Below are 12,992 nucleotides of genomic sequence, written 5' to 3'. Positions count from 1 at the left end.
GGCTTTAAAATATAAAGAATTATCGGCCATCGGCTTTCAAATATATAGAATTATCGGTCATCGGCTTTAAAGTATAAAGAATTATCGGTCATCGGCTTTCAAATATAAAGAATTATCGGTCATCGGCTTTAAAATATAAAGAATTATCGGTCATAAATATAGAATTATCGGTCATCGGCTTTAAAATATATAGAATTATCGGTCATCGGCTTTAAAATATAAAGAATTATCGGTCATCGGCTTTAAAATATATAGAATTATCGGTCATCGGCTTTAAAATATATAGAATTATCGGTCATCGGCTTTCAAATATATATAATTATCGGTCATCGGCTTGTGTGTATGTATATGTGTGTGTATAATATATATATGTGTATGCATGTTTCACATTTTAGGGCCAATAAGTTGTTAATTATAGGTGTTATTGTTCTGCATGCGAGGTCTTGCTAGTCTAAAAACAGAGCTTGAGTTTCTGCCAGAAGTGTAAAAATACTTGCAGTCAAGCCAAGAAATTCACACACACACACTAACGTTACACACACACACGGCTTACACATTAAAAGTTCCCAGACAGAAGCAAAAGAAACGAGTCTATAAACGCGTGCACATGCGATATTGTTCAGGTAATGCGGTTCTGCAGTGTAATGTGTAACTGTGAGGATGCATCAGGTCGTATTTTAACACCCGTCACCTCGAGCTCTAAACGTAAAGCAGCGAGTGTGTGTGTGTGTGCATCATGTTCAGATACTCTGGCTTCATGTTCTCTCTGTTCAGCATGTGTGACTCGAGCCTGAGCTGAAGACCGGAGAAACTGTGAATGAAGCCGCTCTGATGATCAGAACCTCTGCAGAACTGGACACTCGTGAGTACGTTCATGTCCTCGTCGTCTCAGTGATGCTTTCAGACGGAAATAACATCATATTCCAGAAACTATTGATGTTATTTCTCAACAACTGACTCAAAAGGTGACATTAAAGGTATAATGAGGAAAATATGTGTTTATGATATTGTGTAAATAGTGCAATGTGTATTACACACTTCATTTTACAGTGTCCTTGTTACATATGTTACATGTACTTACCATAGTAATAAGAGTAAATTATGATTAATTATAGCTAAATCAGTGTCCCATTGCTTTTTGTTGCAATAATGATTTACATGTGCTTTAATAAGCTAATCTATTGCTGTATTGTCTAATAATTAAATTCAGAATATAAGTGTCATCATTTATTTTACAGTGTACTTGTTACATGTACTTACCATAGTAATAAGAGTAAATTATGCATAATTACATGCAACTAACCCTCAACCAAACCCTAATCCTACCCTAACCCTATAGTAAGTACATGCAGTTGCTTAATATTATTAATAGTACTTAAATATATAATGACACTTGACACCTTAAAATAAAGTGTAACCCGAACTTTTAATGTCTTAATCTGTTGTCCTTGTCATTAAATATGATGTTAATATAACATTGATCAGTTCTCTTTCTATTTTGGTAAATACGAGTTAAATCAACAGAGGAAAGGCTGTTTCCATAACTAAAGTTACATAACTAGTGTCTTACAGTGCTATTTTTAACTGTAGAAAATGAGAAATGTTGAAATAAAATTTCTTTAAAAAAAAGTTGAAGTACTAAAATGACTAAAACTGAAATAAAAAATAAATTCATGCTAAATAAAAATATTTTATGAAGCAAATGCTAATAATAAAGCAAAACAAAATTGCTCAAATTAAAATAACTAATGAAAATAAAAGCTAAGTTAGTGTCCCATTGCTTCTAATGCAATAATGTGCTTTAATGATAAACTAATCTATTGCTGTATTGTCTAATAATTAAATTCAGAATACAAGTGTCATAATTTGTGATAAAAAAATAAAATAAAATAAAAGTCGATTTAGTTCATAACTGGTAAGCTTGTGAACCCCAGAGTGTGTAATGTGGATCGGGTTACAGGATCATGTGACGCACGTCAGCACTGTTAAATACAGCTCGAGCTGTTTCTGTGGGCGTCGCTCTGTCCGCCACGTGCCACACAATACCAAAGATTATTAATACCATTTGGAAGCATAAGATTTAAATACATGATATATTGATATTTTGGGATAACTCAATGAAACATGCCAAATTGTGCCGACATCATTTTTTTGGGCCAGAATGTCATAGGAATAAATTATGAACACACAAACACAAGAGAGAACCAGTGGAATATTAATAACTGATTATGCTGTAATCAATGTTTACTGTTTCCTGTCAGCTTTTAGATTTTTCTGTTTTTTAAATAAAACTTGTAGCTGTAGTTTGCCTTTTTGCCAAATAGTTTTGTCAGATTAATGCCTTAACCAAGATTAGTGTTTGTTCTTCCCTCATATTTAAAATATTTACAACATATGTCTGTGTATATATATATGTGTGTGTGTGTGTGTGTGTGTGTGTGTGTGTGTGTGTATATATATATATAATGTGTGTGTGTATATATATGTATGTGTGTGTGTATAATATATACACACACACACATGTATATATGCTCATATATGCTTGTTTATATACACATATATATATATACACACACACACACATACATTATATATATATATACACTGTATATATATACTATGTGTGTGTGTATATAAACAAGCATATATGAGCATTTTTAGGGCCATTAAATCCATTGTGATGTTATTTTAAGATTTATGCATATTTTCACCATGAATTTTATTGTAATGTGGAAATATATATATATATATATATATATAAATTGTAGAGTATTTATTTTAGGATTTTTTATATATATATATATATATATATATAAGGAATTGCAAAATGGAATGCACGTTTTGGGGAGATGATAGATTATATAATATTTGTTTATCATTATTATTATTTACCAGGTTTTCTAAGAGGACATGAATCTTCTTGGCACTGCGCTCATATTTACTGTAGCCCTCAGTGGTAAGATTAATCTCTTCTGTGTGTAGAAGAATCTGATATTAAAATTGGCATTAATTTCTCATGGTGTCGCATGTCCTCATCCAGTCTGTCTAGGTTTCTACCTGCAGACGTCGGAGGTCCGGGCGATCCTCGGGGAAAGCGTGATCTTGCCCTGCAGTGGTTCTGGATTCCCAGTGGAAGAGCAGTGGGTTCACTGGGAGGCGATGGGAAAAGACGTCCTCTCGGTTCGCGGTGACATCATCAGGGTCGGGAGGGCGTTTGAGGGGCGGGTCAGTTTCCTCAGGGATCCCGGCAAGTCCGAGGACTTTTCCCTGGTTCTGACTGACGTGATGCTGAACGATGAAGACATATACGAATGTCTCTGGGAGGAAACGAGACCCGTTTGCTCTGTGTTACTGCAGGTGTTGAGTAAGGAACCAAACCGGCCAATTTGGCTACTCCATTTTTAAGTTACCGGCTATTCAGAACTTCTACTGGCCAAAAATAATTGCGTAGTGACGTGTGTGTGTGTGTGTTCAAGTAAGCCAGATATGCGCAGATTCTGAGCAATGCGCGGTATTTAATATATCACAACGACTCCCGAGTATTTGCGCTAAATCTGCGCAGATTTGACTTACACGAACTTCTGATGAGCATTTTTGAAGCTCAAAGTGGGCGGAGCCGGCCGTCGCCATCTTGACTCCCGGTTTTTATAACTCATCCGTTTAAATGATATCAGAGAATGTCTAATAAGGCGAGAACTTCCACTCTCAGTAAACTTCCGGCTTCTGAACTGGTTGCAGTTCCACTCTGGCTCCACATGAGGGCGCTCACAGGACGAGTGCAGTTCCACTCTGGCTCCACATGAGGGCGCTCACAGGACGAGTGCAGTTCCACTCTGGCTCCACATGAAGGCGCTCACAGGACGAGTGCAGTTCCACTCTGGCTCCACATGAAGGCGCTCACAGGACGAGTGCAGAATGAATGGAGGTCTATGGCAGTATACCCCTCAAAATCCACTTTTCTCAGAATATGATTTTTTGTCTAGTAATTTGAATATTGTATTCGAAAGGAGATGCAAAGAAATTACACATTGCTGGGTGTTAGATTTTTTAGAGTCACTTATTTGCCTTAAAAAGTCTTTTAAAATGTCAGTGACGTCATACACATCGTACGACCAGAGATACTGCTTTACGGCAATCCTTCAGTCACTCTGGTGCTTTCTCGCTCTGCACTTTCTTTTCTCTCGAGGCATCGACAACACAGCTGACACAGGTAAACACACACAGCTGACACAGGTAAACACACACAGCTGACACAGGTAAACACACACAGCTGACACAGGCAAACACACACAGCTGACACAGGTAAACACACACAGCTGACACAGGTAAACACACACAGCTGACACAGGCAAACACACACAGCTGACACAGGTAAACACACACAGCTGACACAGGTAAACACACGTGCTAGAAGAGTTTTTGTTTTGTTTGTTTCTGGTCCCGCTTCGGATGCCACGATGCCATCAAGCGGTATCTCTGGTCGTAATCAGTCCTTCACTGACCAATCAGCGTTCATTAGCAGAATGCTAGCTAGTTATGGGCAACAACAACTCAACCTGTAAGGAATCGAAAGGACGTAAGTACTCGTTCATTCAACTTTCGACCTATAACCCATGTTGAACTTGCAAAACCTACTATCGAATCTGAGATTTCTCAACGGAAATCGGGTGAAAGAGACAAATTTAGCCGTCTAGCCCCATAGACTCCCATTCATTCTGCACTCATGGGCGATCGCCCCCTGGTGGAACTACAACCAAAATTCGGTACAATAGGACTTAATAGGGAGTGGGCAGGCTCTCCGTAGACGGGCTCTGCTAGTAGTGACATCAGCCTCACTCAAGTGGCCACGCCCTTAATTATGCAGAACTTTAAGGCTTAATATCATTTAAACGGATTAGTTATAAAAAAAATCACCCCCCTCACAGTCAAAATTAGCTATATAGACCAAAACTATTTTTTGTACCAGGCTGTAAACACATTTTTTGTCTGCTGTAAAGTGGGGCATTTTAACATGGGATTGACTCTCTTTTGGAGTCTGTCTCTAGTGGCCAGTCGATGAATTGCAATTTCTTCCGTGTTGGATTCAAAAGAGAGACAGGAACGTTGCCGTTTGATTAGTACACTAGATAGAAAACCATCTCAGGTGCCTGAGAAATTTTAACTTCCATATTTAATCATATTTTCCCACGTCAGGCACAAAGTACCAGTTCATAAATGCCATATGATGAGCATCAACACAATTTTAAGAAAAATCTCTCTCGTATTTCAGCAGAACCAGACTTGTTCCCTGGTCATGTGGAAGCTTATGAGGGCGAGGATGTCACTTTGGAGTGCTTTGGGAATATCCCTAAATATAAACCATGGGAAGACATCTACATCCAGTGGATGAAAGATGACAAAGAGATTCTGCGGTTGAGCTCTGGAAAGATGGACGTCAGTATTGATTACAACATCATGGCATTACCACCCAAACACAATATCTCTCGCGGCGTCTTCTCACTGACCATTCATTCGGTGAGTGTTTTCGACCAGGGCGTTTATGAGTGCCGTTACAAGGGCGTCGATTACGAGGAGCCGCGGAGCGGATTCCCGGAGAGGCAAGCGCTCACTGTTAGGGGTATGTGTGTGTTTAACTGACAACCAAGTACACACTCATGATGGGGAGGCCACAGAGTTATCCAATCAGCAGTGGGGGTGTGTCCAGTCATGATGGGGGAGGAGACGGAGTGAGCCAATCAGCAGTAGGGGTGTGTCCAGTCATGATGGGGGAGGAGACAGAGTGAGCCAATCAGCAGAAGGGGCTTGTCCAGTCATGATGGGGGAGGAGACAGAGTGAGCCAATCAGCAGTAGGGGCCGTGTCCACTCATGATGGAGGAGGAGACAGAGTGAGCCAATCAGCAGTAGGGGCGTGTTCACTCATGATGGGGAGGAGACAGAGTTAGCCAATCACCAGTAGGGGTGTGTCCACTCATGATGGGGAGGAGACAGAGTGAGCCAATCAGCAGTTGGGGGCATGTCCACTCATGATGGGGAGGAGACAGAGTGAGCCAATCAGCAATAGGGGTGTGTCCACTCATGATGGGGAGGAGACAGAGTGAGCCAATCAGCAATAGGGGGCGTGTCTACTCATGATGGGGAGGAGACAGAGTGAGCCAATCAGCAATAGGGGGCGTGTCCACTCATGATGGGGAGGAGACAGAGTTAGCCAATCAGCAGTAGGGGTGTGTCCACTCATGATGGGGAGGAGACAGAGTGAGCCAATCAGCAATAGGGGGCGTGTCCACTCATGATGGGGAGGAGACAGAGTTAGCCAATCAGCAGTAGGGGTGTGTCCACTCATGATGGGGAGGAGACAGAGTGAGCCAATCAGCAATAGGGGGCGTGTCCACTCATGATGGGGAGGAGACAGAGTGAGCCAATCAGCAGTAGGGGTGTGTCCACTCATGATGGGGAGGAGACAGAGTGAGCCAATCAGCAGTAGGGGCGTGTTCACTCATGATGGGGGAGGAGACAGAGTGAGCCAATCAACAGTAGGGGCGTGTTCACTTATGATGGGGGAGGAGACAGAGTGAGCCAATCAGCAGTGGGGGCGTGTCCACTCATGGTGGGGGAGGAGACCGAGTGAGCCAATCAGCAGTAGGGGCGTGTTCACTCATGGGGAGGAGACAGAGTGAACCAATCAACAGTAGGGGTGTGTCTACTCATGATGGGGAGGAGACAGAGTGAGCCAATCAGCAGTAGGGGGCGTATCCACTCATGATGGGGGAGGAGCCAATCAACAGTAGGGGCGTGTCCACTCATGATGGGGAGGAGATAGTGAGCCAATCAGCAGTAGGGGGCATGTCCACTCATGATGGGGGAGGAGACACAGTGAGCCAATCAGCAGTAGGGGCGTGTCCACTCATGATGGGGGAGGAGACAGAGTAAGCCAATCAGCAGTAGGGGTGTGTTCACTCATGATAGGGGAGGAGACAGAGTGAGCCAATCAGCAGTAGGGGCGTGTCCACTCATGATGGGGGAGGAGACAGAGTGAGCCAATCAGCAGTAGGGGGCGTGTCCACTCATGATGGGGGAGGAGACAGAGTGAGCCAATCAGCAGTAGGGGGCATGTCCACTCATAATGGGTGAAAAAATGAATATAATGCTGTATCTTAATAAATGAATAAATAAAGCAGGTTTCTCTAGAGAGTTAACCGTCTCTCTCTCTCTCTCTCTCTCTCTCTCTCTCTCTCTCTCTCCTCAGCTATGTCTTCAGGGATGACAGACCTCATGGACTCTCACACACACACTCACACAAGTGTGCCAGCTTGGACGGCTGTTGCGAGCGCTCAGACTGAAGCGGGCCGCACGACACCAACACACACACATGCTACGAGTCCTCAGACTGAAATGAACATCAGTGTGCCAACACACACATATGCTACGAGTCCTCAGACTGTGCCAACACACACATATGCTGAGAGAGCTCAAACTATAGCGAGCAGCGCAGCACCAACACACACACATACTGAGAGAGCTGAAGGTACTGCTACTGATCATCCGCCCAACAGTCAATACATGTTTTATCAGTGACTGATTCTTTTCATATAATGTTGTTGGTGATTCAGTGTCTTGGTTTATACTGACCCTGTTTCTCTCCTCCAACACTGTTTCTCCTGATGACAGATATGTCAGCCGTCCCTGAGGCGGGCACCGTTTCTGGTGAGTATTGAACATATTCTTAAGCACGCAAAGCTTGTAATTCTTATACATTATACAGTGCTATGCATAAGTTTAGACACCCATGCTAAAGTTGACTAAAAAGAGGAATAAAAAATCATCTTTTGGAAATTGAACTTAATGCCTTAATTTAAAAAATTAGGAAAAATCCAACCTTTAAGGACACCAATTTTCTTTGTGAATGAATAATGTATCGTAAATAAATAAATGTTCTTCCTTAAAATACAGGGTGCATAAGTTTGGACACCCCTATGTTAAATTCCCATAGAGGCAGGCAGATTTTTATTTTTAAAGGCCAGTTACTTCATGGATCCAGGATACTATGCATCCTGATAAAGTTCCCTTGGCCTCTGGAATTAAAATAGCCCCACATCATGTCATAGCCTTCACCATACCTAGAGATTGGCATGGGGTACTTTCCATAAGATCATCTCTCAATGCAAATCAAACTAGCTAATAGGCTAACTGAAATAAAACCATGCCAATCTCTAGGTATGGTGAAGGCTATGTGATGATGTGGGGCTATTTTAATTCCAAAGGCCAAGGGAACTTTATCAGGATGCATAGTATCCTGGATCCATGAAGTAACTGGCCTTTAAAAATACAAATCTGCCTGCCTCTATGGGAATTTAACATAGGGGTGTCCAAACTTATGCACCCTGTATTTTAAGGAAGAACATTTATTTATTTACGATACATTATTCATTCACAAAGAAAATTGGTGTCCTTAAAGGTTGGATTTTTCCTAATTTTTTAAATTAAGGCATTAAGTTCAGTTTCCAAAAGATGATTTTTTTATTCCTCTTTTTAGTCAACTTTAGTATGGGTGTCTAAACTTATGCATAGCACTGTATATATAATGTAGTCCATACAGATTGTGCACTATATTCCAAGTCTGAAGACAAATTATAGTTTTGTGTGAAATTCACTGCCAGAGCTCTTAAAGATAATTACATGATATTTTAGTATTATTTATGTATTATATAATATTATTTTTTAGTACCTCCTCTCAAACTTATTTTTGTTTAATTTATTTTGCCAAGGCAGCAGGTCAAGTTTTGCTAATGTATTTAATATAATATTCAAGTAATATATAATATAATATTCAAATATTTAATATTTATAAAGTTATTTAATATAATATAGTATCATTTAATATATATAAAATACAATATTAAATACTTTAATTTTATAAATATTCGAATATCACATTTTGTTTACATATATACACACTCACCTAAAGGATTATTAGGAACACCATACTAATACTGTGTTTGACCCTTGACCTTTCGCCTTCAGAACTGCCTTAATTCTACGTGGCATTGATTCAACAAGGTTCTGAAAGCATTCTTTAGAAATGTTGGCCCATATTGATAGGATAGCATCTTGCAGTTGATGGAGATTTGTGGGATGCACATCCAGGGCACGAAGCTCCCGTTCCACCACATCCCAAAGATGCTCTATTGGGTTGAGATCTGGTGACTGTGGGGGCCATTTTAGTACAGTGAACTCATTGTCATGTTCAAGAAACCAATTTGAAATGATTCGAGCTTTGTGACATGGTGCATTATCCTGCTGGAAGTAGCCATCAGAGGATGGGTACATGGTGGTCATAAAGGGATGGACATGGTCAGAAACAATGCTCAGGTAGGCCGTGGCATTTAAACGATGCCCAATTGGCACTAAGGGGCCTAAAGTGTGCCAAGAAAACATCCCCCACACCATTACACCACCACCACCAGCCTGCACAGTGGTAACAAGGCATGATGGATCCATGTTCTCATTCTGTTTACACCAAATTCTGACTCTACCATCTGAATGTCTCAACAGAAATCGAGACTCATCAGACCAGGCAACATTTTTCCAGTCTTCAACTGTCCAATTTTGGTGAGCTCGTGCAAATTGTAGCCTCTTTTTCCTATTTGTAGTGGAGATGAGTGGTACCCGGTGGGGTCTTCTGCTGTTGTAGCCCATCCGCCTCAAGGTTGTGCGTGTTGTGGCTTCACAAATGCTTTGCTGCATACCTCGGTTGTAACGAGTGGTTATTTCAGTCAAAGTTGCTCTTCTATCAGCTTGAATCAGTCGGCCCATTCTCCTCTGACCTCTAGCATCAACAAGGCATTTTCGCCCACAGGACTGCCGCATACTGGATGTTTTTCCCTTTTCACACCATTCTTTGTAAACCCTAGAAATGGTTGTGCGTGAAAATCCCAGTAACTGAGCAGATTGTGAAATACTCAGACCGGCCCGTCTGGCACCAACAATCTGCCACGCTCAAAATTGCTTAAATCACCTTTCTTTCCCATTCTGACATTCAGTTTGGAGTTCAGGAGATTGTCTTGACCAGGACCACACCCCTAAATGCATTGAAGCAACTGCCATGTGATTGGTTGATTAGATAATTGCATTAATGAGAAATTGAACAGGTGTTCCTAATAATCCTTTAGGTGAGTGTGTATATATATATATATATATATATATATATATAAAGGTTAAAATTGCATATAATTTAATCAGTTCCAACCATAGAACTATTGTAAGAAAGTCCAAGAAAATGAACAATTTGTCATCATGTAATGTATGTGTGATTATGATCATATGATCATATTTATCCTCAATAAATGCTCTTTTTGGACTGAAGAGGAAGTTTTTAGCTCTGAAAGGTTCAGTATGTTTTCATACAACATCAAGCTCAAAATTGTTTAAACGATCAAAGGCTACAAACCCTCTAAAAGTAAAGAACAGCTGAGCTGATACACACAACTGATGCAGAACATTATACCGGCTTCAGGTGAAGACTTCTCTGTGATGCATGTTTAATACGCGTGTAATGATACTGAACTCACGATAGGATATTATTGAGATACTCCAAGACATATGATAAAAGGCTATCAAAAAATTAACTGTTAATTAAAATGCTAAATTTGGTATTTCATTGTGTGTGTAAATGTATAGTCTTGGACTTGGTGCTGAAACCCAAAGCACAGGACAGTAGAGACACCAGAATATCAAGATTCATGATTCTGAAGATGAAAATACAGAATTATTAGAGACGAATATTCTTGAACTCTTTCACTGACTAGATATTAAATATATTTTAAGTTAAAGGAACACTCCACCCTTTTTTGAAATAGGGCTTATTCATATTCTTTCATACATTTAGATAGGTGGGTAAATGCATTTTTGTCTCAGTGCATGCATTGTTTTAGTTTGACAGGGTCGGCGCTAGCTTAGCTTAGCACAATGAATGGAATCCTTTGTTGCCAGCTAGCATGTCCTGAGTAAAAGTGCTAAAAAAAGTTGTAAAAAACCCACGTAATTACTTCTTGTGGCCTGTGTATTCACAACGAGTACAAATAGCGATGCAGATTAACACTAGGTGATTTCTTAGGCAGATATTGACTTGGGACTATATTATGGGGAAGCACAGGCAAAACACTGCTACTTAGGCGAAGCACTGCTACTTGGGCGCAGAGATATCACACAACACATGAAATCCCACGACTTCTGTCAACATACCGGTGTGAATAGTAGCTGCCTGGCTATTTTCCCAACAGTACATGAATGGCGATGAACATGGCTGATTTTGTGTGAGCCAGAACCATACCTATATACAAGAGTTTACAGAAAATGAGTGGAAATAGAACGACAGGAGGAGGTTTGCGATCGCTCAACAGCCTATTTGTTACTCGTTGTGAATACGCAGGCCACAAGAAGTAATTACGTGTTTTTTTTGATAACTTTTACTCAGGACATGCTAGCTGGCAACAAAGGATTCCATTCATTGTGCTAAGCTAAGCTAGCGCCGACCCTGTCAAACTAAAACAACGCATGCACTGAGACAAAAATGCATTTACCCACCTATCTAAATGTATGACAGAATATGAATAAGCCCTATTTCAAAAAACGGTGGAGTGTTCCTTTAATGTCGGCCACTTTTTAGACATAATGCATTATCAGGACCACAAATATTCCATTATTATACATTATATTCAACATTATATACAGCAGTTTAATGAAGTACTGTCACTAAAATTTTTTAATTTTGGGTGAATTATACACAATACATATTGTCACTATCCACGATACATATTGTTGCATTTTTGTATTGCGATATATTGTGACGTGACCCCGGATCCCGTCACCAGTCTCGAGTCGCACGGGTATATCTGTGGCAATAGCCAACAATACATTGTATGGGTCAAAATTATCCATGTTTCTTTTATGCCAAAAATCATTAGGATATTAAGATCATGTTCCATGAAGATATTTTGTAAATTTCCTACCGTAAATATATAAAACATTAATTTCTGTGAGTGAATGCAGCACAATCGTGAACATAAATGAACAACTTTAAAGGAGATTTTCTCAATGTTTCGTTTTTTTTGCATCCTCAGATTCCAGATTTTCAATAGTTGTATCTCAGCCAAATATGGTCATATCCTAACAAACCACACATCAATGTGAAGCTTATTTATTCAGCTTTCAGATGATGTATAAATCTGGTTTTGTGGTCCAGGGCCATATATATATATATATATGAAACACCCCTAATGTTAATGCGAGATGTTCGTCTCAGGTCAGCGTGATCCTCTGGAGTTCCTCTCGGATGAGAAGATTCCCTGGATCCGCATTGGCCTCATCACTGGAGTTCTGCTCGTGACTGCAGTCGTTCTGGGATTATTACTGGTGTTCGGAAGAATCAGGGATTAACGTTCCAGGCATTTCCATTGCAATTTTGTGAGCTGTGAAAAGTTGGTTCAACAAAATATGATGTATTTTTTTTAATATACCTTGCCTTATTTGTGGAGCACAACTGTTTACTCACAGGACTCAAGACTATTTAATACTTATATAATATATATATATATAAAGGTTCGCCTGAGTTTTGTTAATGTTTTATTTTCTCTTGTATCCAGAATGCACTCTGACATTTTTTAGGGTTTTAATAACAAAACCCACATTTTCTCTGAAAAAATAAATAAATAAAATAAAGTTTGTTAAAACTAGTTTGTTTTAAATACAATATAAAGGGTGGCACTTTGATCGGTGAATCTTTTGAGTATGGTGCTATTCATTTATTTATTTTAAAATGGTGCTACAGTTTTTTGTACGTTCTAAAGTATTTCTAATTTTTGAAAACCATCTTTTAAAGCATGAAGCAAAATATGGCACAAGTATAATCAAAGACTGTGCAGATCTACTAATGCAATGTTTCTGTAATATGTAATGTGCCTGTTTTGCAGATCTCACGTTTCTCCTTTTTTGTCAC

At 39.9% G+C, this 12,992-nt stretch overlaps 1 protein-coding gene across 4 annotated transcripts; it reads left to right on the top strand.

Moving 5' to 3' along the window:
• The first annotated feature begins 779 nt into the window (after positions 1 to 779).
• Positions 780 to 12,610, top strand: LOC311284524 (uncharacterized protein). Of its 4 annotated transcripts, none has more exons than XM_084399560.1 (7): positions 780 to 866; positions 2,896 to 2,956; positions 3,041 to 3,364; positions 5,270 to 5,617; positions 7,245 to 7,523; positions 7,667 to 7,702; positions 12,300 to 12,610. In XM_084399560.1, the coding sequence occupies exons 2-7, from the start codon at positions 2,911 to 2,913 to the stop codon at positions 12,431 to 12,433; spliced, it is 1,167 nt and encodes a 388-aa protein (XP_084255686.1). In that variant the 5' UTR covers positions 780 to 866; positions 2,896 to 2,910; the 3' UTR covers positions 12,434 to 12,610. The 4 variants fall into 4 exon arrangements, with proteins under 4 accessions (XP_084255686.1, XP_084255687.1, XP_084255688.1 ...); XM_084399561.1 differs by having other exon boundaries at positions 786 to 862; XM_084399562.1 differs by having other exon boundaries at positions 789 to 977; positions 5,273 to 5,617.
• The last annotated feature ends 382 nt before the right edge of the window (positions 12,611 to 12,992 follow it).

Source organism: Rutilus rutilus (genome assembly GCF_951802725.1).
Source record: "Rutilus rutilus genome assembly, chromosome: 2".
Taxonomy (NCBI): Eukaryota; Metazoa; Chordata; class Actinopteri; order Cypriniformes; family Leuciscidae; genus Rutilus; species Rutilus rutilus.
This window is presented reverse-complemented; position numbering and strand designations above follow the sequence as displayed.